The sequence below is a fragment of the Coffea arabica genome, chromosome 5c (genome assembly GCF_036785885.1).
Source record: "Coffea arabica cultivar ET-39 chromosome 5c, Coffea Arabica ET-39 HiFi, whole genome shotgun sequence".
NCBI classification, from domain to species: domain Eukaryota; kingdom Viridiplantae; phylum Streptophyta; class Magnoliopsida; order Gentianales; family Rubiaceae; genus Coffea; species Coffea arabica.
Genome location: NC_092319.1, coordinates 39127391 through 39144407, shown reverse-complemented (window position 1 = coordinate 39144407; position 17017 = coordinate 39127391). Strand labels below are relative to the sequence as shown.

The 17017-nt window shown below is 35.1% G+C and overlaps 1 protein-coding gene and 1 pseudogene across 1 annotated transcript; one reads left to right on the top strand and one right to left on the bottom strand.

Annotated features, from left to right (window-relative positions):
* The first annotated feature begins 3523 nt into the window (after nt 1-3523).
* On the top strand, nt 3524-5683 carry LOC113689420 (probable protein S-acyltransferase 1; annotated as a pseudogene).
* A 1464-nt stretch (nt 5684-7147) lies between these two features.
* LOC113690306 (putative late blight resistance protein homolog R1A-3) lies at nt 7148-11750 on the bottom strand. Its single transcript, XM_027208141.2, has 2 exons — nt 7663-11750; nt 7148-7532 (listed from the first exon to the last, which is right to left on the bottom strand). The coding sequence occupies exon 1, from the start codon at nt 11421-11423 to the stop codon at nt 7683-7685; it is 3741 nt and encodes a 1246-aa protein (XP_027063942.1). The 5' UTR covers nt 11424-11750; the 3' UTR covers nt 7148-7532; nt 7663-7682.
* Nucleotides 11751-17017: the final 5267 nt, after the last annotated feature.

The following is a 17017-nucleotide window of genomic DNA, read 5'->3' as shown; positions in this document are numbered from 1 at the left end:
CAAACACATTCTAATTCAGATTTTGTACATTTTTAAGGCTTATTTAGCATAAGCCAACATGAAAGACTTTGAAGCAAATGACACTTATTCTAAAGGTGAACTGAGTTGGTAACTAGTAATGTACGTATTTAATGACAGATTGGTCATGGAATTTTGCATGCAAGAAAATCAAGCAACAAAATGTGAGTTGACAAGATCACATAAAAGCTATTAATCTAAATTAAATGAGACAATAATAGATATTAACCTTAATATGCATGGTTCCTTGGTGAGACTACATCAAAGGTTCTACAAGTTCGACGTTTGGCTCTTTATTGCTGGAGGCAACCCTGAAAGAAGGACAAAATAAATGGCTTTTTCGTAATAGACATTCCAAAAAAAACCTTGACTGCATATATGTTTTGAGCAAAGAACAAGTCTGCCTAGTTATTGAGATAAAAACTACCAAAATTTTTGTCCCAAATTGACAAGATAAGAGAGCCCCAAATTAACAAAATTTTATTAACTAGGCAGACTTGTATATTTAATTGATACAAGATTGGGAATGCAAAAAATCTTATATGACCAGAACTGCATATTCAGAGCTAGCCAGTGTCTTCACTTGAGAATAAGTCTTACAATCACAATTTCTTACAATGCAAGAGAGAGAATACAGCTTTTTTTTTTTAAAGCAGGCCTGCAGGCCAACTTTGCATGTATTTCTTAATTTATATGACAATCAGTCCCGGTCAATTGTAATGGATATAAATAAGATTAGCAATTCATAGTTTTTTTAAGTCTACATTGTGTCTGAGGGGAATCATAGTTCAGAATATCACAGAAATGGTGACCGAAATGTCTAAAGTTCTGTTATTCACTGCCTTGTTTTCCTTACTAATTCCATCATCATACTCAAGTTCAATTCCTGATAGCTTCATGTCATCAAACATCTCAGTTCTAAATGTTCTTTTATCTCCCCAACAACTCTTCTTATTTACCCATCGTCGAATCTTCAATCCAAAATCTTAGGTTCTCTGTATCAAGGAAAAAACAAAACCTTTGGCAATAATGACAGGTTGTCGATGCCTGTGCAATAATAAAAATAAATCTAGTTGCCAATTAAAGTAATCAGAACCCGATTCTAAATACTGGAGTAGGGACTCTAGGTGTGCAATGGGTTACTTGATTCATCCTGTTTCCGAAGAGTTTGCTTAATCCGATATACCAGAATGAGATTGCTTATTCATGACGATTTATTGATTTGTATAAAAGGCATGTAGGATCGTCTCTTCAGGGATTGGGGGTATTTGTCTTTTTTGAAATTCAAAGTAATAAGGGGGTGATTTTGTATAAAAGATGCCAATTAAGACAGTTCGAATAAAAACAAATAGCTAACTAAGAATTAAACGACAATTCACTAAAATCAGAGTAATATTAACAAAAGGTCTAGTCAAGAAATAACTTCAGCAATGGTTCATCTAATTGATCATCGATGTAAAGGCAACTCCAATTATTTACTAATAAATAGGTTATAACTGCAAAACAAGCGATGACAATCAACATCTCCTTACTATGTCGATCATTAAGGTACGCCTGTTAATCACTGTTTTAATTGAAAAATAATCATAGGTACGCCCGTAAGATTTAATTCCCTAATTGCCTTACATATTAGAGAAGTCCTATTATAATCAAATAACACATTACCAGAGTTATTTTAAATTAGCTCACGTATTCTCCTAATACAAATCCAATCATGCCAGTTGTCACTATTTCAAGGCAATTAAATAATTACGGATTTAATGCCCTAATTGACAATAGGTTACTAAATCAATTCACTATCCGGATCCATGATAATCAATCAATTAAACAACCATAAGCGCTGCAAGCAGAGAATATGCGAATACCAATAAATAAGAGAAAAAGATAAAATTAAATCGATCTCACAATTTTTAGACAAACCAAAACCTTCGTTATTTTTTACTAAAAAAAGGGATTTAGTTCATCCCTGATAAGAAAAACCCACACAAAGCTGTAGAGAAAGTAGCGGCCATTGTCCTCCGATTGAGAAAGCTCAATTCGTTTGATTAATCAAAGAAAACGTAAACTACAAAGAGTGATTAAGTCTTCTAATTGCTCCTGATATGCGAGAAGAAAAGCTACTAAGAGACCAAAAGAAAAGTCAAAGTTCTCAAGCTAAAGTAGTCTCCTCTTGTTTCTATCTATTCCTATCTAATTTTTATCTTCTACTTTGCGGCTGCTTCCCCGGAAGAAAAGGGAGGCTCCAGGTCTTCTTCAGTCTCTTCTCTCTTCGGTAATTACCAAAAGGGGAAAAGTCTCCCTATTTCCAAAAATGCCCCTGGAATAAGGGTTGCTACTTGAACTCCTTTCTTGATGACTGTCAAATTGGCACTTGTTATCGTATTTTCGTTTTATTTCTTATAATAAATGTAAATTTTCAAAAGTGAGTAGAATCTAACAATTAATCCACATCGGGTCAGGTAATAAAAAAAATTAATTATAAAATAAATGATAAAATTGCAACCTATCAAATAATCACTCCTCTAGAATACTATATATCACGTTGAAGCAACAGTCATATGTTGCAAACGAGATGGAGTACAAATGAGGATTCGAAGTGGCGCCCATGATTTCGAGGGCACATCCTATAAGTCTGAAGTTCCATTCATCATGCTTGATATGAGAAATCTCAAGACAATTAGCGTTGATATTGAAGGAAATAGTGCTTGGATTGAGTCTGGTGCAACAATCGGCGAATTGCAGTATTCAATTGCTGAGAAAAGTTTTGCTCATGCCTTTCCTACTGGTAACTATCTAAGCGCTGGTGACTTGGTGTTGGTGGACACTTCAGTGGTGTTGGTGGACACACTGCCTTTCCTAAAACACACACACACTTTACAAATACTCATTTGGAAATTTTTACTAAAACTTGTTGCCCCTCAAAATCTATTTTACAAATTAGAAATATATTAACAAAATGAAATATTACAACAATTAATTCTCAAAACAACTCTTGCATAATCATAACTTCTTAACTAACAAGATTCATAATAAAACTAAGGGTGGGTAGATTACTAATTACATTTTTATTTGTCACAACACTTGCAATTATTAGCATTCTATAATAACATTATTTTGTGATGTCATACGACATATCTTGTATTAAAAACAACTGGTGTGTCTCGATTGCAGTTATTTCTCAAAAAATTATTTGCTTGCATCATAAACATATTTTTTAACATATACTTTTATCTTTTCAATTATTTTTTTATATCACATGCATCATATCACAAAAAGTACTATAATAATTATTTCAAATAATCTCCTGTCCAAACACACCCTTTATTGTAGTGATCTACTGGTTCAATCTAGCATCCATTGGTAATCCACTGACCCATCCATTTCAGTGGGCTCCTCCCCGAGCCCAATTTGACAGGTGTGCAAAATGGATCAGTGAGTTGACAGGCTTACTTTCCTTTATATTGCATCCGGGTGGTGCGGGCACACTTTAACCCGATGGCTTGGACCTAATGAACACAAAAATAATAACCGCTTCTAGTTTTCTGAAATATCTTTTCCAGTCACAAGTGACAAGTTTCACCCGGGGTGGTTATCGTCTACAAATTGAAGTTCTTAATTTGAGTCTAGATGGTAGAAATCAGAGAGAATGGAGTGGATGGCGAGTGAAGAGAAAGACGGCAGCGTAAATTCTTCAGTCGCTCAAGCTATCGATAGTTCTGCCTCATTAGAAATTGATCAACCTACAGAAAGTACTATGTCATCAGGAAAGAGGGTAGATAAGAATTCTGAAGTTAGTCTTCAAGCAAAAAGCAAGCAATTGCTTTCTTCTCTTTGGGAGAAAATAATTGGATTCAAAAGGGTGGTTCAAGAAAAATCTTTTCGATTTTGTCGAGGTGGCGACGAAATTGAACAAACAAGAGTTTACCATTTTTGGCCTGGAAACAATGTAATCCTCCATTTGCTCTTGCTTTACGTTCCAAAGCTATTTCTTATCATTGTACTTTGCTGAATCCTGATAAAGCTTTTAGTTTATTGGTTTAAATCAAAGAAGAAATGGAGGATTTGATGCTTACGCAAAAAAAAAAAAAAAAAAGGAGTATTTGATGTTGGATGTCTTTTTATTCTGAATGTAGGTATTCTTTTTCAAGGGGAGACTGATTTGTGGTCCGGATCCAAAAGGGCTGATTTTAACTGCCATTGCTATTAGTCTATCAAGTTGGACATTTGCGGTTGATGTTGCAAGTGATATAAGGAATCCGGCCATCATCGTAACATCTTCAATTTTGACAACAATTGTTAGTTCTAAACTAAATTTCACACACACAAACACACACTTGTATGAGAAAGTTGTGAACGTAACCGAATGCCCTTCTGCTGATGTAACTATATATTGCCCTCAATGCAGGTTCTTGTGAACTTGGTATTTGTCAGTACCATTGATCCTGGTATAATTCCTAGAAATGATCAGTGTTCATCAGTTGAATTAGGAACAATTGATGCTGGTAAACGCAGAAGGAGATCAAGGGTTGTTGTCATAAATGGGATAGAGGTGAAGTTGAAGTATTGTAACATTTGTAACATTTATCGTCCACCAAGAACTTGTCATTGTGCAACTTGTAACAATTGCATCCAACAATTCGATCACCATTAGGATCGGGCATTGTGTGGGACTGGTATGTACGGTGACAGCCCTGCAAGTCCTTCTGGCATTAAAATTAGTTTACTGACTATAACTTTCTACTTTTTTTCTTTCAAAATGCAGAGGAATTATCGGCTTCACGTAACATTTCTATTGACAGGATTGCTCTTATTTGCCTTCATATTTATCTCCTCGTGCAAATCAGTACATCACAAATTGCCCGGAGATGGAAATGGGGTGATTGGATTTCTAAGAAATGACCCGGAGACTGTGGCATTGACATTATTCAGTTTTGTAGCCATGTGTTTTCTTGCTGGCTTTTCTTGTTACCATGTTTATCTAATTGCTATAAACCAGGTTTGCCCTTTATACTCTCATTTATGCCAACAGTACTTATATCATCACGGTTTATCTCAAAGTTGAATTAATGCATTTTTTTCTTGCATGATTGTAGTTCATGTATGTCAAATATATTAATTAACGGGCAATTCTTTTGAGAACAGTACTGAATTTTTGGTACAACAATTATTTAAAGTGCACAGCTTTGAGGAAATTTCTGCTTTGGCACATAAACATAGAAGGCCAGTCTAAATAGCTGCTTAAACAAATTATGATGCAGTTTCTATATTATGCCTCGTGCAGACATCTTATGAGCATTTTCATCAAAAGTATGTGAACTCTGGAAACCCCTATGACAAAGGAATCCTAAACAACATTAAGGAGGTTCTACTTGCTCCACAACCACCATCTAGCGTCAACTTTCGAGCAGATGTGGAGCCTGGATGGTTTGGTGGATTAAGTGATATTAGCATCAAATTATTTCATTGCATATTTAGTGCGTTTGCTAGATGATTTCCTTGTTTCCTTCAATTTACTAGTCCCATTTGTAATTACATTGTACCATGTTTTGGTGGTTGAATTTCTAGTCTTAGATTGATTACAAGCTGGACAGGGATAGCATAGATTATGAACCTGTGACATAGCTAAACTTTGCTTATATAAGTTTTCCAAGTTTGGTTACTTTAATTTTGTCATCAGCATACCACAATTAGGAGGAAATGCATCACTATTGTTAAATTAAGATGAAATTGTTTTGAATCTTCAACCTAGGTATTTATGTATATTTTTAAATTATAAATTGGTAGTTTGCCTCTAACATACTCAGCATTGATAGCACAAAGGCATTCTGAATTGGATTTTTGAATTCTGTCGAGTTCGAATCATTTTACAAATATTGAAGTAGTTCTTCGCCATCCAATTTCTTTGAAACTACCAGAATAAATTTATTATTTGCACAATTTTTTGTTTATTGTTTGTTAGCTCACTTGCAAAGCTGTTTTCAATGCAATAGAGTCGTGAAAAAACTTTATGGCTTCGTATGGATTGACGAATTTAATGAAGGATTTGAAATTCACCCAAATCACTTTAGTTATTTGGATTGATTAAGAAGCATTTGACTTTGTAATTCACCAATTATCAAAATATATATATTAAATATTTGAATAATTGGTGATTTATGAATTCAAATACCTACTGAATAATCTAAACAACTACAGGAATTTGAGAGAATTTCAAATTATTCATCAAATTTTGAATCCAAACGCAGCATGAGAGAGAATGTATGCACTATTTTCTTCCGGTCACCTAAAACTGTTTTTTATGTTTTTGGATACTATAAATTCACTTTTAGCTACTCCCTCATGTAATGTGTTTCGCTTGTAGAACCACAACAAAAGTATACAGGGGTAAGGTAGAGATAATATGAGTAGATTTTTTGGCAAACTAAAATATATAGTTGCGGCTCCAAAATATTCAAATTTAAAGGGCTTTTTGAAAATTTTTAGAATTTCAAGGATGAACAGGAGAATTATCATCTTTGGATAAGAGTATCTGGACTTGGAGGAGCCCTTCCATGTCCATCTTTGATGCCATTATTTCCCGTTAAACTATATAAGTTGGGGTGGCCCTAAAAATTATGCTAAAATCTCTTCAAAAATGTTCCACTTATACCTTGCCCTCGAGATTTGCCCTGAATGTTACCTATTTTGGGAGGCCTTTTGTATTTTGAAAACTATACAGTACTCTTCAAGATATCAATTTTAGAACAATTTAAAACGTTTAATAAACAACTTTACAAAAAGTTTCATAATCTTTCTAAAACAATAAAGAGAGCTTTTAGGATTATGACGATGCTCAAGTGAAGTTAGCACAATTAACTCTCTTAACTTGGCTTCTCCTTGATGTCAGATTCAAGGTTCGAATCTAAAGTCTAGTAGTTGGGAACAGAAAGAATCTAGGGAGGGTTTTAAGAAATTTTTTTTTTTTTTTTTTTGGGTTTCTTCCTTCATTTTGTACAACAATCAATTTTGGAATGTGCTTGTATCAAAAGTTATTTTGTTAACTACTGGAAATCTCCCAATAGTATATTATTGTAATTCAAAGTTCAAACCAATAATGACATATAAGTTCTTGGAAAATTTGCAAACTCAGTTGTGCAAGCAGAGTACTACTATTAAAAAATTACTTTCCACTGGGTATTTGGGGTACGTATACATCCCACTACAAGATTCGAGATTCGGTCACAGGAGTAGCAAGAAACTTGCAAAGAAAACAAGAAGAACATTACCAGTATGTGTACAGAAGCAAAGGATTAATAAAGAAAAGTAGACTGAAATGGCTTCCCAACCAAACCAAACACACTTGAAAAGATCAGTCATCCATCATGAAATAAGGATCTTCCTGCTTAATTGCTCTTCCTGAATTTGCTCCAATGAACTGGTACAGTTGGGACATTTAGACTCCTCAATCATTTCAAGAGTTGATATATTTTCCAAACAAGAAGGGATCTCCTCCAAAAACTTGCAGCCTTCCAATACTAATTAAGAAAAAGAAAAAGAAAAACTATTAAGAAAAAGAACAACTTGACCTTGATGCTAAACAGATACGCAAAGCCCGTAGCAGTACACAAGTAAAGGACTTAAAAAACAAATGTAGAGTACACTTACTTGAGAAGATCAATCGTCCATTATGAGATAAGGATCTTCAGATCGGATAGCTCTTCCTGAATTTGCTCCAATGAACTGGTACAGTTGGGACATTTTGACACCTCAATTATTTCAAGAGTTGAACTATTTCCCAAACACGAAGGGATCTCCTGCAATGCTCCACAGCGATCCAATACTAACTTCTCGAGACGTGGAAAATAGTCCTGCTCCTCGTACTCATACTCGGAGGAGGCTGTCCACTCCACAATGTTCAAGGAAGATAATTTCAAGAAACGAACTTTAGGGAACTTCCCTGCTTCCATTTCCCATATTTCCCCCTCAAAGGCTTCTTTGAGTAATTTGAGCACCTCAAGATTGGGTAGATTTCCAATTGCTGCCATTTTGCTCCATGGCAAGCGAAAATAAGATAGGGTCAATTTTTTAATAGTCAAAGGAAATTGGAAATCTAACTGATATCGGTCACCGGCGTAAATAACACAACCCAGACTGAGTGATTCCAACTGACTTAGACAATTCATTGCTACATGATATTGAACACCTGGCTTGAGATTGACAGAGCATCTCAGCTTGCGGATATTTGGAAACTGTCTCAACAGTTTGCTGATGTTTTCCTCAGGATCGAGAGACAAACAGGACAAGAAATCTAAGTCAAGCAACTGTGACGAGTTGTCAAGATTGTCTCTAGGGAAAAAAAAACAATAATGCTTATCGACCTCATCAATTAGCTGTAAATGCCTTAGTTTCTTCAGGTTCCATATGGTATCTGGTAGTGAAACTGAACGATGAGTTGAAGAATTTTGCCAAATCAAAGTTTCCAAGTTCGGGAGATTGCATACTGATGATGGGAGACTGATTTTACCTCGACCTAGGATCGCCAAGTAGCGCAAGTGAACAAGCAGTTCTACCTCTCTAGGAAAGGGGTCGAGTCCAATTTGGCTCAAATCTAACACTCTAACAAGTTTGATGATGTGAAAAATGAATCGGAGGTCAAAACTAATACTGTCTTCATCGTGACTGAATAATAATAGACTGCGTATGGCAGGAGAAAATAACCTCAAGTTGTCAAAGTGCTCGAGCTTAGAATCAATAATGCATAAGCGGCGTAGGTAGCATGGCACAGTGAAAGCAGACAAGTCATCATACCTGCGTACCCGCTGCAAAAGCTTTTCTTCTTTGGCTTTTGTCACGCAAAACTCATATAACAAATCGTGAATGCGACAGGCTTTGACCCCATCAATGGATCTTGGTTTGGAAACTGTGACTAAGCTTCTGCCAATGAGTTCCATCAGGTAATCATTTGCCACATCCTCTGATCTCTTGGGATGAGTTTTTTGAACATATCCTTCAGCGACCCATAGAGAAATCAACCTCTTGGTATTGTGTTCATGGTCTTCTGGGAAGGCTGCAAAATAAAGAAAACATGCCTTCAAAGTATCAGGTAAATGTTTGTAACTGAGCTCTAATGTAGCGGTACACTGTTCCGTACTAGAAAGATTCCTCGAACTTAAACCTTCCACAGCTTCTTTCCAACCATATCGGTCCATCCTTGAGAGAATCCCGGCAAGAATGACAACCGTAAGAGGTAGTCCTTGACACATTTCCACTACTTGCTGTTGAATTTCACATAGTTCTGGAGGAGCCAAATCTTGTCCAGGATATAACTTCCCTTTTAGCAAATCCCAGCTCTCATTAGGAGTGAGTTGACGAAGAGAATGTGTTTCATGGTCGAGTTTGTCTTGCTGAGCAACACCACGGAGCCGACTTGTCAAGATAACTCTACTTCCATTTCCATCATCAGGGAATGAGGCTTCCAATCCGTTCCATGCATCAATGTCCCATACATCGTCCAAAACAATGAGATATCTGTTTTTCAGCAAACATTGTCTGACTTGAAGAGCCAGCTTTTCTTCAACCATCTCAAAAACATTGTCAGGAAGATTGGACTCAATACAAGTCAAAATTTGAAGCAACAGATTTCTCTTGTGGTATACTTGAGAAACAGTACACCAAGCCTGCTTATGAAAATAGGACGTAACTGAAGAACTATTGTAAACTTTTCTGGCTAAAGTTGTCTTACCTTGTCCCGGCATACCCACAATGGAAACAATTTTCACTTGGCGTGATCCAGTTATGAGTCCATTGATTATCGATGCCGTCTCATCCTCGAATCCCACCACCACATCATTGACTATTGGCTTACTTCCTTCTTGTGGCATGTGATTGAATCTCTTCGTTACTTCCTTAACTTTTCCACCAAGTCTTTCGCTATCACAAATCTTCAAGGCCGCAGCTTTAATGATGTTCATTTCTTCTAAAATGGAATGAATGGACATTGAAGAAGAATCTATGATATTTCCAGTTATTAAGGAGTCAATAAGAAACTCTATCCTGTATGCCACCCCAACAATACGATTCGAAATTGCCTGGACCTCCTCGTCTTCATTGCGCAGCTCCACAATTTTCCTCAGCAAAGAGCGTAAACAAACAAGTTCTTCCTGGACATTTTGACTTGGATGATCGATCAAAGCAATCGAACCAGCCTCAGGACTTTTCACATCCATCATCTTTTCTAGAAGGGAATCAACAAAGCCCAGTCCATTGGTCTTAGGAAAATTGAATGATGATGATTCTGGACACTTCTCTGTGATTACTGCATCGATGAGCTTAATTATTTCCAATAACTCAGAACACACGATATCCATATCCTTGGCTTGTATAGCGTCTTTGATTGCATTCAGAGAGAGTGGGGAAATAAAATCTCCTCCATCACATTTCACGACTCGAGTAGGATCTCTTACTTTCTCATCGAACTCCTTTGGCTTCTCCTTCAAAATGGTTCTCAAGGAGTCTAGCCCCTCGTAAAACATTTGTAGTTGACACAAAATCACAGGACAAGTGCCATGCTTTAGTTTCTCCCAAAGATTACACAGGAGAGAATGGTAGAAGTCTCTCAATATGCGCTCATCTGTTTCTCCGTATGATTGTCCTGATAATTTTGAAGCAATCAGGGCCCGGATACAAGTCTCAAGGACTTGCGGTTCAACAGGAATAATCTTCTGCGGCAGTTCCGAAATGCTTTCAACGACATCCTCGGGCAAACCCTTCTTAAACTGGCACTTATAAGAGAGGCGTGCTGCATTGATAGCCACAGCTTCAATGTGAGCCAATAAGGGTCCCAATTCTGTGTTTTCAGCGCCATGCAGTGTGACAAAACGGATGAAGTTTTTCATGAACGCCAGCTTCTCTTCAAGGGCTTTAATTAGTCCAACTTCATGTGCCGGCCGCCTCCATGACCAATAATTCACTAGATTCTCCAGAAGAGGATCCATGAATTCCATGAGGTCATCTTTTCGAACGAGCGAATTACTGGACTGCCGTGACGAGGAACCCAAGAAAACGACGTACCATTCGCAAATTTCTTGTTCGAAGGATTCCATGTCTTTGTCTAAATGACGGACCGCTTTCCAAGGCTGATAAGAAGATTGGATCTCCTTTGCCCACTTGGGAATGGCTTCGCCAATCCGAACTGCCAGAGCTTCTAGGCTTGCATGATGATTATCTGCCTGGTTCTTTTTGTTGTCAAATGGTAATTGCACATCATCGTTGCTGTATTTTCTCGCACACAGAAGAAATGTTCTCAGATGTCTTAGCTTGCGTCTCAGGTGATTCTGCGGCCATTTTGGAGATTTTGGACAATCGTTCTCCAGTGCTTGCAGATCATCCAAGATGGAAGGAATACAAGTGATACTAGTGGAGGCCATCTAATAAAGGGAAGATCAACAAGGGAACCAGAATGTATCGATCTCAATTTAAGAGATGAAACAGTTCTCAAATATGAAAGGAGACGAGAAAGATCTGCAAAACCTCAAAAACAAGTGCTCTCCTCTTTTCTGTACGTTGATTGCTACTGTCCAGCAAGTAAATGACAAATAGTCATTGGATACTTCTTGGATGATTGAAAGAAAAAAAAGACCCCACTGCACATGCGTTATCCACTAGTCCAACTGCTTGAATGGTACAAATAGAAGTTATGGTATGGTGTTTTATAACAAATAGAAGTTTTAATGCTTTGGACTCTATTGATTTCCATGTTTATTGCCTTGCCATCAAACAACAGCTTTTCACATTGAGAGCTGTCCACAATGGCTTTAAGTAAAATTGGTAAGCACCACAATCTCCAATTTCACTCCTATGTTTTTAGATGGAGTTTGTCAATACCTACGTTATCTATAAGTTTTCATTTTTATAATTTCAGTTTATGACCCTTTTATGATAACTAGTAGGAAGTTGGGTACCCCTATTTAAGATTAGATTAGATTACCTTGGAATTAATTATTAGAATTTATTCTGATAATTTTGGTGGTTGTTAATTGTAATGTTGTTGAATGGAATATTATGTATTGATAATATTATTATGGGTTACTTGTAATCATATTTTGAAAAATACACGATTCAGCATTCCTGCGGCTGTCTCACCAATCAAAAAAGGCTCCCTTTAATCATTAAAATCTTGAAACGTTTGGGGCTGTTTACAATTTAGTCAATCGCAAAAACGTTTTGTCAGCTCATGCCTCAATCAAAATTAAATGGGTAAGATATCAAAACTTCTTGGTTTGCTAAATGTTTAATTTAACTTTTTCTGATTTAAAAATCTACGTTATAACTTTCTATGGTTTCAACTAAATTAAAAATTGGACGGAAAATATCCAATCCAAATTGAAAGAAATGCAAGTAATACTATAGTACTGGAGGCCATCTAATCAAAGATTAATAAGAGAACCAGCAGAGATCTCAATTTAGAGATGAGACAACTCTCAAATGTGAAAGGAGATAAGAACTGCAAAACCTCACAATCGAGTGCTCTTCTCTTGCTCTGGTGATAGATTGCTAGTGTATAGAAAAGAAAGGACATATAGTCAATGGACATTTCTTGGATTATTTTAAAAAAAAATTATAGAAAACGACTCCATTACACTTCCCTTAGTCATTAGTCCAAATGTTTGAATAATACAGCATTAATTACGCTCTTAACAATCTTTTAATACATCTAGCGGCACTAATTTCGCAACCGGGTTAATCGCATCATACTGCCAAATCATTTTGATTAGTCTTGCACGTTATTATAATTGCTTATGTCAATGAAGTAGGACTTTAATTTAATCAATCAACAATCCATTTAATAAACTAGCAATAGTTCGCGGCACTAATTTCGCAACCGGGTTAATCGCATCATACTGCCAAATCATTTTGATTAGTCTTGCACGTTATTATAATTGCTTATGTCAATGAAGTAGGACTTTAATTTAATCTTGAGATTAACAACAAGAATTCAATCAACAATCCATTTAATAAACTAGCAATAGTTGGCGGCACTAATTTCGCAACCGGGTTAATCGCATCTGCCAAATCATTTTGATTAGTCTTGCACGTTATTATAATTGCTTATGTCAATGAAGTAGGACTTTAATTTAATTTTGAGATTAACAACAAGAATTCAATCAACAATCCATTTAATAAACTAGCAATAGTTCGCGTAATTTGCACGTGATTATATTAACTCAAATATAACATGTCTTATATTTTTTTTGTGAAATTTGATTGTTTACCTGATAATAAAACATGTCATATTTTCATTAACCAATTATTATTCCAAAGACCATCTAAATATGAACTCTTTGATAAATTATTTTTGAATTTATTTTGAGTTTTCTTTTTTTAATTTATGTCGATCTTTTTGGTAAATTATGGATTTAGCTTTGATAAATAATTCCTAATTCGGTTATTTTTCACCAAAGTTGTTGTATACTCACAATATTTTTACCATAAAATCATAATATTATTATTTTTTAAATATTGTACAAAAAATATTGCTAAACAGGAAATATATGCATACATGTCAAGTGAAAGCCTAGTAAATAGAATTCATAATTATTAGTAAAATAAAGACTTAAATCATAAAATCAATTTCTAAAGGGGTATTAGAATAAATAAAATTGATTAGTTAGATTTTGTCATTCTAATTATTTTCACCAAACTCACCCCTTTCTTTACCCTTTTGGAAAGCTCGTTTACGAACCAGCATCTAGACGTGCCTTTTCTTACTTAAAAATAAACCCCAAAGTTAAGTTTATGATGAAATAAACAAATTTTAAGAAATAAAAAAAAATTGTATCAACATTTTAAATATTATTTTCCCTTGCTAAGACAAATGAAATGCAATTGTATAGTTAGAATGAATTAATTGTTTAATAATAAAATACATGAATCGTGCTCATATCCAACTTCGCATGAACATTTTACTTTATATCTTTCTAGTTGAACTTTTCACAAAAAATTTTGTGAATTTGAATTGAATAATATAAGGCGCATTGTTGAATTTGGATTATTGACGTTTTTTTTCCTAAGTGTTATTGTGGTTGATAAGAATATAATGATTTATAAAGCTTAATTATCTTAAAATGGCTATTTAGTTTCAATTGATAGAAATAGTTGGATTTTTTTATTTTTGCTTTTCTTTTAGTATTTCTTTATACTGATAGAAGGCACATAATTATGTACCTGTCTCATGATATTCATATCAAGATTCTCCAAATGAATATGGACTCTTTTCTTATTCTCTTTTGTTCTAAGTGCATCTATTTTTTATATTAATATTTTTTTTACAATCTTAAAATTGTGGTTAATGAAATTGGTCAAACTATATTTGACTAAGAAATTGTTTCGAATAAGAAACTGTGATGCACATAAAAATTGGAGATGAAATGTAAGGGTCGCTAAATAATTTTAATAGGGAGCTTTTCATTTTAATTACCATTATTATTGAGATATATTCATTTGGAATGTTTCATATTTTAATTATTACGACAATTAAAATACAATAACTTGGGGTAATATGGAAACAACATAAATTAAAATAAAAAAGTGCTTGCAACTTATAATGCCAAATCTCGTCATACTTTTAATATAGTAATAGTAATAGTAGTAGATAAAGAGAAAAAAAAAAAAAAAAGCTATCTAGATGGCAAGATTTTTGGGATATATACACAGTGATAGGACTCCTGATATGCGCTGGTTAACATCATGATTAGGTGACATCTATATTTGCAGGACAGCTAATGACTCTGACATCTTCGCAAGTGCAAGTGCAGCAGCAGCTGGTCCGAAGCAGAATTGTAGATTATTTTAAAAAATTATGGAGACAAGACCATTTAGGTAAGCGCAGCAGCAGCCGGCTTGAAGCAGAATTGTAGATTATTTCAAAAGATTATGTGATAGGGTGCTAATTGTTAGTAATTTTATTGTTAATTTCCCCTCTTGTCCTTGCCAAATATTGTTTTAGTTGTTAATATATACTTATTTTTTGTATTTGGACCTATCTACAGGAAGTAGAACTGACAAATGCTAAAAGTCCCAACTGGAGAAATATCTTTTACCTCTTGATTATTTAGTGAAAAATCCGATGCCTTTGCAATCAATTAATTTGGGTGGAGATTTATTTATGCGGCGTGGCTAAGTCTGTCATTTAGTCGAAGACCAACTTGAAGGCGTGGTTCCAAATATCTGTTAGATCGAATTAATTTTATTTATTTCTTTTGTTCATTGGTATTTGTACGTTTCTTGATTTAATTGCTTATATTTGTTATGTTATTTGAATGTCAAGGGCCCGATATTCGAATTAACCTAATGATCTAATGCTAAATTAATTGATTGAATCCGTAATTGTTCAATGGATTAATACTAGTGGCGACTAGCGTGATTGGTTTCAGATTAGGGAAACGTATGATCTAATTTGAACAAACCCTCGTAGCGTGTTTGTTGGTTAGGGTTAGACTTTTCTAATTATTAATGCAATCGAGTAATTAAATCCGACGGTCGTACCTAGGGTTATTTCTTGATTAGAGAAATAGTTAACGGTCGTACCTTAACTATCGAGAAATTAAGGAAAGGCTGGTTGTTCATCGCATGCATGACAACTATAACCAATCTAGTAATGAGTAATTGAATTATCTTTGCATCGATGATCAGTTGAATGGACCGTGTCTGAAAAGTTGCACCTTTGGCTAGAGTCGTATTGGTTATTGATTAATTCTTGTTTATTTCTATTAGTTGTTTCATTAGTTAGTTAATTAGTTATTTTATATTTTTCAAAAATCCCCCATGCGCTGAACTCTAGAAGAAACGAATTATCCCCAATCCCTGTGGATTCGACCCTACTCACCGCTATATACAAAATTTGTATTTTTCTTGAGTAGGTGATTATTATTGCACAGGCTCGACACCTGCCAATTTTTGGCGCCGTTGCCGGGGACTGGTGCCTGATTAATTTGTTTCTTTTTGAGTTCATTTTGTTTTCATTTTTTTAATTTATTTTTCTCTTATTTTTTTATATAGTTTATGGCTGTTAACATTCCGTATTTTGATGATAGACTGGACTTTATTCCTGAATGGAATTATGAGACTCGTATTTTTCCTAATGATCAATGGGTTGGTGCAAATTGTAGAACTTATTTTGACACAGGTTATTCAACCGACACATGCCCCGCATTTCAAGACAATCTAAGTGCTCCAATTGATACTTTTGGAGATTTTCCACCTTAATTTCAAATATGGTATGACCCTTATTCAAACGGGTATGACCAAAGATGGTGGGGTGATTCCAATTGTAATTATGCGACCGGGCAAATGGGTTTTCAACAGCAAGAGTTTCAACAGCCATCATCCATGTCAGGTATGTCTCTTGAAAAAATGATTAAATTACTAGCTGCTAATACATATCGAACTTAGCAGGAGACACAAGCGATGGCGGATCAAGTGTAACTATTGATATCCGGGATGGCAGATCAAATACATCTATTGACATCCAGGATAACGCGATTAGCTTCTCACCTTGAAAAATTGCCCTCACAAACCAATATCAACCTTGAAGAAGATGAGAGTGCAATTATCCGGCCAAATGACATGGAACTGCAAGAGTTTCAAGAAAACGGATCTAAAGATGCAGTTGAAAAGGAAGTTGATTTGCAAGAAATGAGACCCCAGTATCAACTCGTTCAAGTGAACAATCTCCAAATGCGGTGACATTTTCTCCATTTCTTAATCAATATTCTCCTGACTCTTATTCTTTAATTCCTGTTACTGAAATTGATTTTATTATACCAGAAAATTTTAAATTTCATGACAGGAATAAGTTAAGAGCGGCGATGGTAAAATATATTGAACCGATAAATGCGTGTGATGGAGGAGTGAGTGAAGAATCCAGATTATTATTGACCAGTTTGGCGCCATCTACTAGTTCATGGAAGAGCGTAACTCGTGTGCTCAAGAATTACTCTATTTACGAGAGCTATCAGGATTA

Coding starts and splice junctions, on each gene's coding strand:
- LOC113690306 (XM_027208141.2), bottom strand. CDS start 11,423: ATGGCCTCCACTAGTATCACTTGTATTCCTTCCATCTTGGATGATCTG.